General features: G+C 35.9%; 1 protein-coding gene across 19 annotated transcripts in view; it reads left to right on the forward strand.

The window, feature by feature from the left end:
- APC (APC regulator of Wnt signaling pathway) overlaps positions 1 to 19,884 on the forward strand; it is a 134,019-nt gene that overhangs the window by 72,027 nt on the left and 42,108 nt on the right. For 14 of the 19 annotated variants that reach the window (XM_090276567.1, XM_090276566.1, XM_090276581.1 and 11 more), the window contains 2 exons: positions 2,587 to 2,670; positions 18,780 to 18,884. In XM_090276567.1, the coding sequence (XP_090132693.1) occupies positions 2,587 to 2,670; positions 18,780 to 18,884 (189 nt within the window). The remainder of the gene's footprint in view (positions 1 to 2,586; positions 2,671 to 18,779; positions 18,885 to 19,884) is intronic. The other 5 variants (XM_090276573.1, XM_090276579.1, XM_090276578.1 and 2 more) reach the window with 1 other exon arrangement.

Here is a 19,884-nt window from a genome sequence, read left to right on the forward strand (position 1 = left end):
ATTATAGTTTCTGTTACTGTTGTGAATGGGATTTTCTTTAATTGCATTACTAAATTACATTTAATTATTAAGTATCCAGTAATCTTCCTTAACTCTCATTAGATTATTTCATTAGCCTAAGATTTTTTTTTTTTAAATGTCCATATAAACCAGCAGTTCTCAACCTGTGGGTCGCAACCCCTCTCGGGGTCGAACGACCCTTTCACAGGGGTTGCCTAAGACCATCAGAAAACACATATATAATTACATATTGTTTTTGTGATTAATCATTATGGTTGGGGGTCACCACAACATGAGGAACTGTATTAAAGGGTCGTGGCATTAGGAAGGTTAATAACCACTGAGTATAAACTGTCATGGAATTTGCAAATAGTGACAGTTTTATCTTTTTCAGTACTTTGTTTTTTCTTTGTATTGGTAAGAGCTCTTACTACATCTTTGAATAAGAAGCAGTGATACTGATCTTTTTCTTGTCTTAACTTTAAAAGGGATTCTGTGATTTCACTGTTAAGTATTTTGTTTACTCAGGGTTTATGATACCCTTTATCAAGTTAATTTAGTCTCTATTCCTAATTTGTTGAAGTTATCCTGAATCTGTATTGAACTGTTATTACTAATTAATTTTTCTAAATCTGTTTTTTAAAGTCATACCAACTCCATGCTCTTTAAAAGTTAAGCATTTTTTATTAAACATCATTTCATAAATATTCAAGATTGTCATATAGAAAAAGAAAAATACTACTGTCCTCTTCTGTTTTCATGTTGAGAAACAGAAGCACAAGGGTTGTCATGTCAGAAATCACCCACCTCAGTTGTTATTGAGACATAGACTTACTTGACTTCAGGATTTAGTGAAATATTGGTAATACAGAAATGTAGTGTTACAGAGAGGAATATTAGATATAATTTTCATTTTCATCCTCTAAATATTAAAATTTTTATTTTGGGACTTTATTGGTAGAGAGGAGCGAGCTAATCAAATATTACAAAACCAGTAATTGTTTGGGTTTGATTGTTTCTGTAAAACCAGGAAATATTTACCACCTGGTTGAAAAAGTGATCACTCATCTTTCAGATACTTTTGGAAAGCTACCAAAAGTACAGGCATGTTTTCATAATGTAAATTAGATTCAGTAAAATTTCTTTATTAGAGAATATTATTTACCCTAAGTTCACTACTTTCTGAACCGTGATAGAGTAATTAGCATAGCTGTAGTGTTAAAAAAGGAAGGGGGCAGGGAATAAGGATTTTGTGTGTATGTGTTAGCGTTTCTTTGACCATTCCTATGTTTATCATAACATTGAACAGTAGCAACAGTAAGCATTTTTACTATGCCAATAAGAAAAGGAAGACATGGCTATTTAAGCAAAACTAGATATCATCAAAGGGTAAATTTTGTTTTTAAGTTTTATAACTCTATATACTTAAAGCTATTTGTTATAGTACTTTTATTTACCTGTTGAGTATACATGCTCAGAAATCTTTTAATGATGGGGCTTATAATCAAAAAAATGTTTAAAACAACTCCATCTAGCTTCTGACATTTTCTCGCATCAAGACAATTACTCTTACAATATGGTTTTCATACCTCAATATTAGGATGTCAACTATAGGTTTATTTCAGAAAATGATACAACATTGGCAGTACCTGTTTTTAAAACCTATATATTTGATCTATCATAAAGCCAACTAAAAGCAATTTTGGTTTGCAAGGTTTTTATATAGGGGATTGGTTTTTCCCACTTCCGCTAGTATTTATTAAAATTAAAGCAAAATCTAGCTTTTTGTTAACAGCACTTTTTCCATTATTTCAATTCCAAGTTGTTTGATCTGTAGTTCCTGCTTTCTGTTCACTTGATGGTCTCAGGATAATGGGTAAACAAAAGCTAAATTATCATTGTGATCCCAGTGCTGGGAATGAAAATAATGTTTAGCTACAGTAATTATTTGGAAAGCTAAATCAGCAAGTACTACTGACTTGTAATAGGAATAGCTTTGGAGAAGTTTGATCCTACTGTTTAAACCCTGGTGTTTATTAAAACAAATCGGATGCTCTTTCCCTTTACAAGCATACCATGTTTTGTATAAATTTATTACAATATATTGACATCTGATTAATAGAATATAAAAGATTAATTTCAGGTGTAATTTTCTCTTTGTTGAAATATTTTTTGAGAATAACGTAAACACCAGTTTTTCACTCAGTGTGCATTATACAATCTGACATACATTTGTACCATTTTGCTAAACAGAGCTATGTATCTGTTGTTAAAGTTAGATATATTAAAAAATAGAACAGAAAAAAACTCATGGACATGGTTATCGTTGGGGGGAGGGGCGTAAGGGTCTAAATGGTAATGGGAGAAAATACAATAAAGATTAAATTTGCATTATTAAAGTATTGATATTAGCTCATAAAAATTGAACTGAACCTAATGTCATCAGTGTGTGAATATATATAAATATCTAACTTATAAGAATTGTCTGGCATGATCCTAAAAGGTTAAATGGTAGTCATAGTATTATTATTTACACTGATGTCTTCAATGAAAATAGATCTCATTTGGTCATTTATTTTATTTTAGCGAAGAGTAACCAGAATTCAACAGATAGAGAAGGACATACTTCGTATACGACAGCTTTTACAGTCCCAAGCAACAGAAGCAGAGGTTAGTAAATTGTCTTTATTATTTGCAGGTATAAATATAGGTAGTTATTCTAAGAAAAGAACACATAATTAATGTGGCACCATTGAAATATAGACGTTCTAGAGAATTGGAATACTCCATAAGTTTTTTCATGAAATTAAATTATCAAAAACCTTGACTACTTTGATTTTGTTATAACTTTAGCACAATTAAAAATGTAGGCACCAGCACATCAAATTAGAACTAAACTATAGAAAACCATCACTCAGAACTGTCAAAATCTATTTGAATGAAAGTCTGACAACTATGGAATTAAAGAAACCACATCCATCCAGACTGGTAGGAGGGACAGAGACACGGAACAGGCTGGTCCCACACCCACGTGTGGTGGATAAAAATTCAGGAGGAATATCTCAGGAGTGAGAAGTCCCAGCCCCACACCAGGCCCCCCCAGTCCAGGATTCCAGTGCCAGGAAGGCAAGTTCCCATAACTTCTAGCTACAAAAAGCAGTGGAGATGGTGCCAGTGGAAGAAACTACTGTAGTCCCAAGGAGTTCCTCTTAAAGAACCCATACACGGACTTACTCAGACTTACTCCCTCTGAGCTCCAGCACCAGGGTAGTAGCTTGAAACGCACCAGTGGCATACAGAGAAGAACTGAAGTTACTGGTATTGAGGCAGGAGTTGAGGGACAGCTTTCTCCCAGACAGAAAGATGGGCAGAGGCCATTGTCCCTTTTCTGAGCCCTCCCCCACAGAGCCGCAGAGCCAACAGGCAGTGCCATGTCTGAGACTCCGTCAGCCTGGCTAACACTGTTTGCCCTGCCCCGGAAATCACCTGAGATTCCATCCCATCCACCTTTGGGCCCACCCAAACAGTTAACCGTGACTTTTCCATATGAATGGCTAATCTTGGCTCATGCTTCATAACTTTCTAAATTCTCTCAAACAAACAGCAGCCAGCTTCAGTGAGCCCCCATCCCCCATACCTCTTGCTAAGTGACCCCAGGCTTGGCACTAGAAGCAGCCATTCTAGATTCACAGCTTGGCTTTGCCTGGGAATCTCCAAGCCCAGCACAAGTAGCAGCCATCTCAGATTGCTTTATAGCTCATTCATGGTGGCCCCAGGCAGAACACAGGAGGAGGGTAACTTTGGTCTGCATCACCCAGGAAATCCCAGAGCCTGCACTCCCAGTGGACAACTACAGACGATGTCAAACTACCACTACCCTGCGCAGCTGATCCTCCATGGAGAGCAGAGGTTGTTGGCGCATGGCCACAATCAATCCTCACAGCTGACTAGCCTGGATAAATCCTTCCCATTGACCTGCCAACAGTAATCAAGGCTTAACCACAGAGGAGGAAGTACTCAGCCCACAAACAGGACACAGCTTGGATGATAGGTACCTCAGATATGAGGATTAAAATGGGGCCTAAAAGCAAGAGATGACTTAAAATTTGTTAAGAATCTGATGGAGACTCTAGAACTTCTCTTCAGCTCTGCATAGCTGGGTGACTGCTTCTTTCCAATCTCAGTAAAAGATGAGTTACGCAAAAGAGTAAAACAGTGGGTCTTTGGATAGGAATAAGCCTACAGTTGAAATTGGAGGTACCATACTAAAAACTAAATTAAGTGAAAATCTACTTACTGAATGCTGAAACCTTCACTGGTATCCAGGCTTTTAATACAGGCAAGTTTCTGGGATCATCTTTATTAGAAATATGGCTAACCTCTCCTGACCCCCAACAAAAAGAGATCAAAAGACATTGCCATTGGGGGATTCCTCAATAAAGCAATGTAGCTAGACCACACTACAGGACAGCTATAGTTGACAAACTATAAAGTTTCACTTAACCTTTTCATTGGTAGCCCACTCTTAAATATGAATAGATAGCTCAAGACACTCAGACATTTTAAGAAAGTTTCTAATAAGAAAGATTTAATGAAAACAGTGTGCAAAAAGAATAAAACTTAAAAAAAAAAAAAAGCTAACATTAATATTCTCAGTTAAAAGATAATGAATCCAAAAAGCAAAAAAGTGATGGTATATAAAAGGAATATTCAGAGAATTTTAAAAAGAATTCGTGGGCATTAAAATTGTGATAGCAGAAGTGAAAAACTAGGTAGAAGGTTTAGAAGATAAATTTGTCAGAAAATAGAACAAAAAGATAATGAGATGGAAAATAGAAAATTGAGGAAATCGGAGTATCATTATAATAGTGTTCAATATCCTAGAGTTCCTGACAGAGAATAGAAAAGTTGTCTGACACCCCCATTGGGTATCCTACAATTCAATTAATTTTTTTTTATTTTAAAGTATATTTTATTGATTATGGTGTTACAGTTGTCCCATTTTTTTCCCCCTTTGCTACCCTCTGCCCAGTACCCGCCTTCCCTGCAGCAGTCCCACCCCGCTTAGTTCATGTCCATGAGTCATGCATATAAGTTCTTTGGCTTCACCTTTTCCTATATTATTCTTAACTTCCCCCTGTCTATTTTATACTTAGCAATTATGCTTCTTAATCGCTGCACAATTTCCCCATTTTTCCCCTTTCCCTCTCCCAGCTGATAACCTTCAAAATGATCCCCATACCTATGATTCTGTTCCTATTCTGATTTGCTTAGTTGGATTTTGTTTTTATTTTTTAGATTCAGTTGATAGTTGTGAGTTTGTTGTCATTATAATGTTCATAATTTTGACCTCCTTTTTCTTAAGGAAGTTCCTTTGACATTTCATATAATAATTGCTTGCTGCTGATGAGCTCCTTTAGTTTTACCTTGTCTGGGAAGCACTTTATCTGCCCTTCCATTTAAAATGATAGCTTTGCTGGATAGAGTAATCTCAGTTTTAAGTCCTTGCTTTTCATCACCTTGAATACTTCTTGCCAGCCCCTTCTTGGCTGCAAAGTTTCTTTTGAGAAATCAGCTGATAGTTTTATAGGCACCCCATTTATAGGTAACTCTCTGCTTTTCTCTTGCTGCTTTTAAGATTCTCTCTTTATCTTTCACCTTTGGCATTTTAATTATGATATGTGTCTTGGTGTGGTCCTTTCTGGGTCTAGCTTGTTTGGGACACTCTGCTTCCTGGACTTCTATGTCTATTTCCTTCACCAAATTTGGAGAGTTTTCCTTCATTGTTTTCTCATATAAGTTTTCAATTTCTTGCTCTTCCTCTTCTCCTTTGGGCTCCCCTATGGTTCGAATGTTGGCACATTTAAAGTTATCCCCGAGGTTCCTAGTTCTCTCCCCACTTTTTTCAATTCTTGTTGGCTCCTTCTGTACTGGTTGACTTTTTTTCTTCCTTATGTTCCAAATCATTGATTTGAACCCCGTTTTCCTTCCCTTCACCATTGGTTTTGTGTGGATTTTCCTTCGGTTCACTTAGCATAGCCTTCACTTCTTCCCTTATACGTGCTGTACTTAAGCATATCTGTGAAGCCTGTGAGCATCTTTATCACCAGTGTTTTGAAATCTGCATCTGTTAGGTTGTCTATTCCCTCATTTATTAGGTTGGCTATCTCCTCATCACTTAGTTCTCACACTGGAACCTTGATCTGTTCCCTCTTTGGGGCCATACTTCTCTGTCTCCTCATTCTGACAGGCTCCTGTGTTTGTTTCCCTCCACATCCTAGGTAAAGCTGTCACTCTTGTTACATTGTAAGGGGCGGAGCCTTAGGTATTCGTCAGTGCAGGGCAACCTGTTTCACCATGTTGTGGCGCTGTATGTGGGGGAGGGGTCTGAAAGGGAACAATGCCGCCTGCCCAGTACTTGCCCCTTTTCCAGGCACCTCTCCCACTTCTGCACCAGACTGGCGCCTCTCTAGCTGCTGCCCTGGCCGTCGTTCCGAGAGTGGGTGGGTCTGCGGATGTTCTGGGACTGTGGGGGCCCTTTAAACAAGTGGATTCTGCTGAGAAACCAGCAGTTTCTGCCTCCGCCCCAACCCCCACCTGGTTTGCACACTCAGCAGCAATGAGGCTTGATTTTCCCCAGTGCTGGGACCATGAGCTGTGAGGTCCAGTGAGGAGCTGGGAATGCTCCCCAGGTGTCCCTCCTGACTTTTTAAAAAGTGTGACTGCAATTTCTGTTGGCCTGCCGCCGCCGCCGCTGCTGCTGCTGCCGCCGCTGCTGCCACCACACTGCGTCCTCTCCGCCCCAGCTCCACCCCTTCTACCTGTCAGGATGAGTATTTCTTTTTCTTTTTTAAGTTTATTTTATTGATTATATTGTTACAATAGTTCCAATATTTTCCCCTTTGCTCCTTTCTGCCCAGTACAACCCCTGCCCCATCAATCTCCCTCCCCACCCCACCCCGTCCATGCCCATGGGTCGGTACATACAAGTTGAGTATTTCTTCTTTATATCTTTGTTTGCTGGACTTCCATGTAGTTTGATTTTCTGGAACTTGTGGTTGTTTCTGTTTTTGAGGTAGTTGTATTCCTTCTTAGTTGTGGAGGGACGCAGTGTGTCTGTCTAGGCCTCCATCTTGACCAGAAGTCTCTCAATTCAGTTTTGACACTGCCCAGAGTTAATGTAGGCCCCGCAGGTGGCCTTCACTTCAAGCACCAGCTGCAAGTTTTGGGTGTCTCCAAGGCACCTTCACTTTGCCCACCTTGCTGTAAATTCCACCTCAAATGGGTACACTAAAGTGTAATTCAGTTCTGAAACTACCTGAAGTTAGCATAAGCCCTACCGGTTGTGGCAGTCCTTTATAAGACTGCCTCTATTACAGATGTCCACCTGGCTGCAAATTGGGGGCTTCTCACAACCCCTTTAGGTTTAATAATTCATTAAAATGACTCAGAGTTCACTGAAAGTAGTACACTGATAATTACAGTTTTATTATAAAGGATACAGATCAGGAACAGCAAAATGAATTAATATATAGGATACATCTGGGACACATCTGGAGAAGGTGAGGAATGGAGGATGCAGTTTCCATGCTCTCTCCTCATAGAGTCTAGAAACATCACTCGCCTAGCATTTAGGTCTGTTCATCAATTAGGAAGCTACACTGAGCTTTGATGTTGAGTCTTCATCTAGATTCCATTATATAGGCATGCTTGATTAATTGGCTACATGACTGAACTCAGTTTCCACTCCTCCCCCTACCTGGAGGTCAGTCTGGCCCAGAGTTCCAACCCCCTAAGAATGTGGTTTGTCTTTCTGGTGACCAGCACCCATCCTGAAGCTTTTCAGGCCCTCCTTGAGTGACCCTATTTGCACAGCAGTCTCAAGAAATTCCAAAGGTTTTGAAGTTCTATGCCAGAAAAGAAGGAACAAAGACAAGGTATAGTTTATATTATACCACACCAGCCTATAAATTTACCTCTAGTGAAACTGCATATTAAATTTGAAAGTAGAATATATTTTTTGGATAGGCAAAGTTTTAAAAATATGTATTTTTCATATACCATTTTCTGGAAGCTATTAAAGAATATAGTTAAACTAATTGAAGATATAAAACAAGAAAAAATGAAAATATGAGATCCAACACATAGGGAATATAATAGAAGAGAAAGAGATGAAAGACTCCCCAGAATGAGGATGAAGGGAGATTCTAAGATAAATGATTAAGTAACCAGTCCATATTGGAACAGTTGAGAAGATTCCAGGAGAGGTATTAATCTAAGAAGATGAAATCAATAGACTACTTAATGTTTTTTAATTTATTGAAAGAAAAGGAAATTTACATAGTAGGAGAGAAACTGATGACATCATAAATACATAACACCAAATAGATAAAACAAAAATGATAACCTTTAACACAATGGACAGCAATAAGTTGTAAAGGAAAACAATAGTATACCACCTGTCAGCCATGATTAGAATCTAATAGGTAAAATAATGTAAATCCTGAAAAAACTACCTAACAATAAAGCAATATTGGAAGGATGAACAGGATGATTGTGGTGTTGAGGGTGGGATAGTGGTAAAAGAGAACCCAGTCCTCATCTTACATAATGGGAAATCAATAAATGATGCATTAAACTGAAAATTACAGAACTAGCAGTAAAGGAACATTATTTACAGACAGAAAAGAAAGTGTTCCCTTACCCCCAGAAAATCATCTGATGAAATGTTTGCCTTTAGAGAATAGGAAATGGGACAGGACAGGCAAGTATGAGAGACCTCTCTTTATTGTCACGAGACTTCAGAACTAATGATTACTTAAACTATTTACATACATAACTGTGATAAAAAGAAAACATGTTTAGAAGAGTTAAAGCCATAATTTAGAAGATATTTATATGTATCTTCCTCTACCATCCAGATTGGCTTAATAATTATGCCTTGATAATGATGATTAGTAAAGAACTTGAGAGGAGCTTAGAGACATCAAAAACATTAGAAGCAGTACATGCTGGGAAAAGTCATGTATAATATACCATCATTGAGCACAAGACAAAGCGTGGGAGTCAATGTAAAGAAGGGAATGAGAGGGAAGTACTATTTCAGTGAACTCAAATACAGTATATTCATACCTGCTAGAAACTGAATGTTACTGGGTCTTGTGCATATCTGTCAACCCTGCAACTAAGTATCTTAAATTTGGTTTTGATTACCACAGAGAGGATGGGGAGTGTAAGTTTAAAAACCATCTCCTCGCCTACTGACAGCCACTGAATTTGGGCATTTCTCACCTTCTTTATAGGTGCATAAAAAAGAAAACCTACATGGGCCTTAAGTTAACTATTGCTGAATAAGGAAAAGAGAGTGGCATCTGGGAGGCTCAAAAAAAATAAGTTTTCAGAAAGTTTTTACTTCTTAAGTCAACTACAGGAAGATCTGATGATGCAACAAGAGCATAGTCCATAAGAAAATAGTAGAATGAAGTGGCATCAGAATGAAATGTAAAGGAAGATGGGTAAAGAAGGACTAAAAGGCTTTTTTAAAGCTAAATAAAAATCCACATTGAACAATAAAGAACAGAGTTATTACTAAGAAAAAAATGGCTCAGTATTTAGGGAAGAACTGGAAAGTTTCAAATGCACAGCCAGGTTCAAATCCAACATCATGGGCCATGTGGGGAAAAAGAGAATGCATGGAATGAAACATCAGCATACTGCTGTTATCTAAATCCTGGGTTCGCCAAAAAGTTCGTCTGTTTTTTTTCATAAGATGGCTCTAGTAGTGCTTAGTTGTCCCTAACTTCATTGGAAACAATTTTGTTAGATTGTGTTGTGATAGCTGTCATATCGGCTTGTATTTTTTTAAAAACTTATCAAAATTTGTTAATTTTTGTGTAGCCATTTTAATATTGAAGATGGAAGAAGATATGCAACATTTTTGGCATGTTATGCTTTACTATTTCAAGCAAGGTAAAAAACACAACTGAAATGCAAAAAAAAAGATTTGTGCAGTGTATGGAGAAGGTGCTGTGACTGATTGAATGTGTCAAAAGTGGTTTGTGAAGTTTCAAGCTGGCGATTCCTCACTGGACCATGCTCCATGGTCAGGTAGACCAGCTGAAGTTGATAACGATCAAATTGAGACTTCAATTGAGGACAATCAACGTTACACCACTTGGGAAATAGCCGACATACTCCAAACATCCAAATCAATAAAATTACTGGAGAAAATGAAAAAATGTCTTTTATTTTACAGAAAAAACTAAACGAAGTTTTTGGCCAACCGAATGTAATTACTGAAAATGTGATAAAGCATTTATATTTTATAATGTTTACGTTATAAAAATAGTATGCACACTAATCCCATTTTTTTTAAAAGATACACACACCAGTGCATGAGAAATAATTTGAACATGCAGGTAGCCATCCTTAATGTCTCCTTCTTTTTCTAGTTTGGCCTTCTGTTTTGAAATTCTTTATAATAAGTATGTACAGCTTTTATAATGAGGAGAGAAAACTTTCATATACAAAACAACTTTGGCATGTTCTATCATCACCAGCACATTTTTCTTCCCATGTGCATAGGGAAAACAACTGTTTATAATGTTAAAAGTATAATTTTCGAAGGAGTAGAGTCCAGAAGTTTATCAGCTCATTTATTTTTTTCTAAGAATGTTTTCATCTAGGCCTGACTTTTTAAATATCTTAGGAACTTTAGGTTCAGTATATCTGACTTTGGAGTGTGTAGAAACATGTATTTATTAAGTAGGCAGTGTTAAGTACAATAGTCATATTCCTAAAGCAGTTTAACTTGGCTGTCATAAGCCATATTTGTAATATAAAGAATAAGTGTCAATTTTGCAATATTTTCTCAGGGACAAAACAAACAGAACAAAAACATCCTTTTTCAGTTTCTTTGGCATTATCATATGCAATATTCTGGTTGTTATGACCCCTTTGGCTTTACAGTGTAGTTTATTTGTGTCCTTTTTTCCCCCTTGATCAAACTTACTACAGTATTTTATTTTATTTTTAAATTACAGTTTGCATTGAATATTTTGTATTAGTTTCAGGTGAACAGCATATTGGTTAGACAGTCACATACTTTACAACATGTTCCCCCCAGTATTTCCAGTACCCAGCTGGCATCATACATGACTGTTACCACATTGTTTACTGTATTCCCTGTGCTGTGCTTTATATCCCCATGACAACTTTGTGACTACTAATTTGTATTTCTTAATCTCTTCACCTTTTTCACCCCCCTCCCCTCTGGCAGCCATTGTTCTGTTCTCTGTATCTGTGAATTTGTTTTAATTCTGTTTATTTTGTTCTTTAGATTTCACACATAAGTGAAATCATATGGTATTTGTCTGTCACTGACTGACCTATTTCACTTAGCATAATAGTCCATCCATACTGTAGTAAATGACAAGATTTCATTATTTTTTAAGGACAAGTAATATTTCATTGTATACATGCACCACGGCTTTTTTAGCCACTATTCGGTACCTGGCTATTTATTGTAAGTAACACTGCAGTAAACAGAGGGATGCATACATCCTTTTGAATTAGCATGTTGGGTTTCTTTGGATATATACCTACAAGTGGAATTTCTGTGTCATAATGCAGTTTCATTTTTAGTTTTTTGAGGAACCTTCATACTGTTTTCCATAGTTGACTGCACCAATCTGCATTCCCGCCAGCAGTGTGCTCTAAGGTTTTCTTTTCCCCACATTCTCGCCAGCACTTGTTTGTTAATTTATTAATGATAACCATTTTGGCAGATGTGAGGTAATATCTCATTTTGATTTTAATTTGCATCTGATGGCTAGTGATGTTGAGCATTTTCTCATATCTGTGGGCCCTCTGTATGTCCTCCTTGGAGAAGTGTCTATTCAGGTCCTTTGCCCATTGTCATTATTCATAGACAGCATGATATTATACTTAGAAGAACCTATAGGCTCCACTGAAAAACCACTCAACCTAATAAGTGAATTCCGCAAAGTTGCAGGATACAAAATCAATATTCAGAAGTTGATGGCATTTTATATACCAATAAAGAAAGTGAAACTAAGAGAACAATCCCATTTATTATTGGAAAAAAAAAAAAAGTACCTAGGAATACATTTAACCAAGGAGATAAAATACCTGTACTCGGAAAGCTATAGACACTGAAGAAAGAAATTGAGGAAGATACAATAAATGGAAGCATATACCATGTTCAGGGATTGGAAGAATTAACATCATTAAAACATCCATACTACCCAAAGCAATCTATAGATTCAATGCAGTTCCTATTAAGATACCAATGGCATATTTCACATACCTAGAATATATATTCCAAAAATTTATATGGAACCAAATAGCCTCAGCAATCTTGAGAAAGAAGAGCAATGTTGGAGGGATCATAATACCTGGTGTCGAACTACACTACAAGTTCACTGTAATCACAACAATCTGGTACTGGCATAAGAACACACACATAGTGTAGATCAATGGAACAAAATAAGATCCCAGAAATAAACCCGTGTCTTTGTGGTCAATTAATATTTAACAAAGGGGGCAAGAGCATACAATGGAATAAAGTTAGTCTCTTCAATAAATGGTGTTGGGAGAACTGGTTGTACATGCAAAAAAATGAAAATTAGACCACCAACTTAACACCATACACCATAATAAAATCAAAATGGATAAATATCTCTAATATAAGTCATGATACCATAAAAATCCTAGAGGAAAACACTGGCAATAAAATTTCAGATATCTCGGATAGCAATATTTTTGCTGATATATCTCCCAGGGCAAGGGAAATAAAGGAAAAAATAAACAAGTGGGACTACAACAAATTAAAAAGCTTCTGCACTGCTAACGAAACTATCATCTAAATATTATTTTTTAAGAGGCAGCTTTTGACTTTATTGAGCATCACTACATTTAACATTTTTGCTTGATGTTTTCTGCTTTGAGTTTTTGCTAACTTGTTTTTCTAGCTTCTTTATAGTCATCCTCCTACACCAATCTCATATTCTGATTATTACTGTTTGCTCTGTCTTACAGTTTTTTTATATTTGTAATTCAGTAGTCATGTTTTTCCCTAGTTGATTGAATCTTTTATGTAGTCTTTCTCTATTGCAGTTCACTTATTGTGGCCTCACTGTATCATGGGATTTTTAAAAATATTATATTTAATTATTTATTGCAGATTTTTCGCTATATCATGGGATTTTGCGGTACTGCATATGTATGTTGTTAAAGTTACGTAGGTTTAAGAGTGTAGAATAAATGTTTAAGGTTCCTACTTTGTTGGGGGGAGGTCTAGAACATAATACCCGTGTGAAGTGAGGGGATACTGTATTTGTATGAAATGTCCCTCCTTATTCGATTGAATGCTCACCTTGAATTTTATTTTATCTGCTATTAATATTTTGTACTGACTTTGTTTTGTTATCAGTTGCTCTGTATAACAAATATACCGTTCCTGTTACAAATTTTATCAACAATCCAGCCTCTGGAAATTCCTTTAAAAATTGTCATTTGTTAATAGCAATCCTCATTTTCCAGCATGGTTGTAAGTTTATTGCAGGTTGAGGACTTCTTATTGGTTTTTGTGTTTGTTCAGAATGTTGACTTATATCATTGGATTTGGGACTGACTATTATTGTGATCCAATCTCTTCTTGCTTCCTTGTGCTGTAAAAGTCATAGCCTAAAGTTGTTGCATTTTGTCTAGTAATTCAGTGAATATAAACCAAAGGAAGGTGCCATGTCACCTTTAAGAAAGAACCAAGACACTTCTTTATTTTGCTGTTTGAAGTTTCTTTATTCCATTATTGTCATGTTTCTAATCAGAAGAGAATCCATAAAATGGAGAAAACTGGGGATTTGACACTTATAAATTAGTTCATATGCAATGTAGACAAGAAAAAATTTCTGCCAAATAATTTCTCCACCACGAAGTGTAATTTTTATCGCACTTTCTCTTATCTTCTAACAATTCTGGATTCATGTCTAGATGCTGGACATAATTCAAGGGGTATAATTATTGCACATGATTCAAGTTCCAGAAGTTACAAAAGGATATATGAGGCAACCAAAGCTACAGGTTATTTAAGGAACTGTGAGGAAAATTGTAACATGGTTTTTTAAAACTATATAATAGCCAGTAAGAAATACTTTTTAAAATTCTATGCAGAGTACTCTTACAACTCATTAATAAGGAGGCAACTCAATTTAAAAATGGACAAAAGAAATGAATAGACATTACACCAGGAAAGAGACAGGAATGGTTAATAAACACATGAAAATATGCTCAACATTATTAGTCGTTAGGGAAATAACAAATCAAAACCACAATCAGACACCACTTCACATCCATTAGGATGGCTGTAATCATAAAGTCAGTAATAAGCATGGGCAAGGGTGTGATTAAATACAGTGTTGGTGAGACTGTAAACTAGTACAGCCACTTGGAAAACAGTTTGACAGTTCCTCTAAATATAAAACAGAGGTACCATGTGAACCTGTAATTCCACTTCTAGGTATCTGCCCAAGAGAGATGAAAACATATGTCTACACAGAGGCTTTAACTCGAATGTTTGTGGCAGTATTATTCATACTAGCCTAGAAGTAGAAACAGTACAACTGTATATCACCTGGTGAATAAATACAAGCATGCCCTTAAAATGGAATACTGTTTGGCAATAAAAAGAAACAAATTGATGACACACATTACAATATGGATGAACCTCAAAAACATGCTATGTAAAAGAAGCCAGACACTAAATCCACATATTTCGTTTGAAAGAAATGTCCAGAAAAGGCAAATTTATAGACAGAAGGTAGTTGCCTGGAGCTGTGAGCAGTAATGAGAATTAACTGTAAATGAGCCCAGTGGATCTTATTAGATGTTCAAAAACTGGATCATGTTGGTGCTTGGTAAATTTACTAAAATACTTGAATTATACACTTAAAATGAGTGAATTCTGTGTTATGTAAATACATCAACAAAAAATATATTTTCTAATCATAGGCTAGATAACTTTGCATAAGTTAACCCAATAACAATAGAAATGAGGGAACTAGTTAAGATTATTTTTTTCGTAGAAATCAGAAAAGCCTCTTTGTGTTCAATGTTAGCACTAGTTTTGGACAGTGACCAGAGACTGCAAACGGGCCAGTAGCCTAGGATCAGTGAAAGATCAAAGAGAAGTAAATAAGAAAGGAGGAAAGAAAATAAAGGTAGTAAGTTTAAAATATTTTTTATTTTGGGCTCTGGAATCGGGCCACCTGTGTTGTGATCCCAGCTCTGGCTCTGTCATTTACTAGGTATGTGACCTAAGGCCAAACTGTTTTCTCAGTTTCTTCACCTGTAAAATGAGGCTAATAATTGAACCTGCCTCATAGAGTTGGTATGAGGATTAAATTAATTAATGAGAAATGATAAAATGCATAGTAAACATTAGATTATTTTTTGACTTTATCATATTTATCATCATCACCGTCACAAATAGGCCTGGCAGTCCTGCATGCATACTCTTTCTCTGGCTCCCCCATTCTTCCTCCTTTGGAAATAAGTATTTCAATCCTTACCTCTCTCCCTCTAATAATTCTACCTCCTGTTTCACAGAGGAAACAGTAACTGTCATAAGAACTACCTCTCCTTCCTACCAGGAAACATTCCATCTTCCTTTTCGTGCTTTGGATTCTCAACTCCTGCCTTCTCAGGAACTTTTTACTTATCTCTTTTCTCTCAAATGTTATATTTATTTTCTTCCTCTTCTTTGGAACCATTTTATTGGCATTTAAACAGGCTTATATCTTATGTTTAAAAATATAAAATGAACCTTCTTCAACCCCACTTCTCTGTGCAGTGGTCTTTCTTCATCTCTCTCCTCTTCCCTCCGTCGTCGTCTCTTCCCAAACCCCACTCCAAATGTGTTTCTAGACTCCAAGACTACATTTCCTCTCTACCATTCACTCTTAAAGGGAGCTGATCTAATTTCTGTTCCTATAATTTCACTTACACAGAACATCAGTGATTTCCATATGGTTAACTAAATTGACATTTTCAGTCTTTTATCTTGATACTTTTCACATTATTAAATACTTCCTGTTGTTTGAAATATTCTTTTCTTGGCATCTATGGCAATATTTTTTTGGTTTCTTCTCATCTCTTTGGTTTTTAAAGGCCCATGTTCCTTTATGTGGACATTAATTATAGGCATTCCTTAAGGCTTCTCTTTTCTGTATATTGTCTTTCCTAAGACCATCTCATTTGTGTTTAGGGCTTCAGTTACCATCTGTTGGCTCTCAAATTCATTTCTCTAGACCTGAGCTCCAGACTTCTAAATCTACGTGCCTACTCTGCATTTCTACTTAGATGTCTCAAAGACGCTTTAAATCCAGCATATCTAAAACATAATAAATGATTTTTTTCCTGCACTCTTCTTACCACCTCACCTCTTTCAGAAACCCTTATTCTCCTTATTATCTGTCTTTGTGATTGACACCATCATTATTCAGTCATGTGAGGTAAGAAACGTAGGGGTAATTCTTGACACCAGATCTCTTCCTCCACTCACCAGTCCAATCTATCACCAAGTCCTTCAGATTTACTTGTCTCCACTTCTTTTACCTCCATCATTGCTTCCCTAGTGCAAAGAACCATCATCTCACACTTACATTAACACATTAGCCTTCAAACTGATCTCCTCTGTTTCCTATTTACTTCGACTATTTACAAATTAACTTTAAAAAATCAATTTACATGCAACTTTTCTCATTAATATACTAATATTAGTTATGTGGAAGCAAGAGTGCTGAAAATTACACTAAATTCAAAATTAGTAAGATTATTATCCTTTTGTTCTACTTGCTGCACTCTGATCCTCTGATGTAATAGAACAAGCCGTGCTGCCTTCCACCTCAGGTTCTTTACATTTGATTTTCTGTTTACCTAAAACCTTCATCTTCTACCCCTGTCCCTTTCCCTAAAACTCCTCTTTATTCTTCAGCTCTCAGTTCAAATAGCACTTCCTAAGAGAGCTGTTCCCAAACCCCCAGACTATATGACTCTTTCTGCGATACATTCTTATAGTACCTTGTATTCTTCTTTCAGAGCATTTGTCACAGTTTTAACTTTGTTATTTTTCTTATTATTTGATAGTAGCCCTAACTAGAAGCTCCAAGAGTACATAGAACAATGTCTGGTTTTACTGGCACTGTATTCCTTAGCACATAATTCAAGTAATTAACATATCGGATGCTTAGTAATTACTTCTACATTGACATCTTTAATTATGTTGGTGTCAAATTCTTGTGGTTTTCACAATGTTTTGTTTTGTTTTTTAAGATTTTATGTATTTATTTTTAGAGAGAGAGAAAGGGAGAGAAATATCAGTGTGTTTCTCTTCGCGCCCCCAACTGGGGACTTGGTCCACAACCCAGGCATGTGCCCTGACTGGGAATCAGACAGATGACCCTTTGGTTCACGGGCCAGTGCTCAATCCACTGAGCCAAACCAGCCAGGGCATGGGTTTTGATTTATTTTGTTTCTAGATTGATTTTGTATGTGTCTACTTATGTTGATTCTGTTAAATTTTATAGTGTGATTTTCAGATGCTACTATTTTTTCTTCTATTTCTGAATTATTGGGGCTACCTCCATTGTAGCCTACATTTAACTCTACTGGTTTATTGATGGAAATGTTGCATGTAAATTAATTTTTTTAAAGATTTTATTTATTTACTTTTAGAGAGGGAGGAAGAGAGGGTAAAAAGAGAGGGAGAGAAATATCAGTGTGTGGTTGCCTCTCACATTCCCCCAACTAGGGACCTGGCCCACCACCCAGGCATGTGCCCTGATTAGGAATCGAACTGAAGACCCCCTGGTTCGCAGGCTGATGCTCAATCCACTGATCCACACCAGCCAGGGCACATGTAAAGTAATGTTTAAGTCACATTTTAAATGGCTTGGGAAACCTTGATGTTTAGAGAAGTTTCAGTGGAAGCTATTTTGTAGAATAATTATCCACTATTATGTCACATTTTTAAAGCATAATTTTTATTTTTGAGTGTCATTTTCCTAAAGCAATCACATTAGTAATTGTTTCTATAAAAGATAATATGAAAATTATTTTCTTTGACTTTGCAGTGTTATTTTTACAAAGTGACTGCTTTGTACTAGATATAATCTATCTTGAAATGACCGCTTTTACTGGCCATAATCTGTCATTTTCATTTCATATAACAGCTGGTGGTTACAGTAGAAAGGGTTTTTAATTTTATTTATATCAGAATCTAAGAGCTTATGTATTTGTTTCATATGATTTTTATTAGCAAATGTATATATATTCTATGTATAAGTATACTTACACAGAAGGTATTTATAAGCTTAGGTAATAGTTTAACTGTTAAATTTACAGTTCCATTAAATGTCAGAATTATGTGACCTTGCAAAAAAGACAGTTAGTCTAGCTGGGTTATATTCCTGATAGTGATGTGAGCACAGCTGGTGGAGGATGGTGTTTCTGTGCATCTCAGAAAATCCTTTGTCTTGTGCAGCTCTAATGCTCAAGGGACGTACTTCACTTTCCTCTTACCGAAATAGTCGATTGCCAACCATGCTGGAGGTTATGAAATCTGAAGTGCAGTTCCATGCCTTTGTAAACCTGTATAATTGATGCATTCAGAGCTTTAAAACAAGAAAGGAAAAAAACTGTGAGCTATAAAACCGCATACACCATTTTTGTATGTAATGATGTTGACTCCATATTAACAGAGGTCATCTCAGAGCAAGCACGAAGCTGGCTCACGTGAAGCTGAGCGGCAGAATGAAGGTCAAGGGGTGGCAGAAATCAACATGGCAACTTCTGGTAGTGGTCAGGTAAATAAATTATTTTATTGGTTTCTTTTTTTAATTAACTATAAATACTGTAAAAGGAATATGGATTGAGATGGTCCTCAGAATGATTTGTAAGTCTTGTTTGTTTCCTAAGTCCTGAATGAATATCTTCAGAAGGATTTGACACCAAAATGCTATAGGAATTTTTCTTTATTACATCTAACAATAATGTTTTCAAGTTTCTAAGTATATTTATAATCTAAATTGTGTGTTGCTGTTTTAGTCTAAAGTGATTGGTGTGAGTAGAGTTTTTTGAAAAATAAATACTAAGCTGCATTTTGGTTATGTGTGTGATTTGACCTAGTTCTTATTCTTTGCATTGAGTAGGTTTATTCTTTCTCTAAGGCATTCTTTGCAAAGGCATTTTTATGTTAAAAAAAAAGATGCTAAGAACTTTGTTACAGTTCTTGTCTTCTCTTATACTTCAAGATTACATAAATCTATAAATCCAAGTCTTATCTTTGAAAAGATGATTCTAGTCATATTTAACTATTACATCATTTTTAGCAATGTTATGGAAGTCAACTTGATTGTTTTTTTTAATATAAAACTATTGTCTTACTGTGCTGCCATCAGTTTGCTGTTGGTTTTTTTGGATTCATCTTAATGACAGAATTTTTCTTTGGGGTTTTCTGTATGCTCTGTATTTTTTCAGTAAATATTTTTATGCTGTAAATGAACAATTTTTTAAAATTAGATTTTCACTAAGTTGGTTTTAAGGTAATTTTCCTATTGTTGATGTAAACCATTCCTTTAGTGTCTATATAGGTTACTTTTAATATTATTTATAAAAAATAATGCTTCTGTTAGTTCATTAAAATGTAAAACTTAAAACATCTCATACTTAAGTATTTAAATTTATTTTAATAAAACAAAGAGATACTTCATTTTAGTATTACTAGTTAGCATTATAGTGGGGAAAACTTGTAAGTAAAACGTGGTAAATTAGTGCTAAAGAAATTATATTTAAGTAACACGTTTG

This window comes from Furipterus horrens, unplaced genomic scaffold (genome assembly GCF_987537825.1).
Source record: "Furipterus horrens unplaced genomic scaffold, mFurHor1.1.pri manual_scaffold_5, whole genome shotgun sequence".
NCBI lineage: Eukaryota > Metazoa > Chordata > Mammalia > Chiroptera > Furipteridae > Furipterus > Furipterus horrens.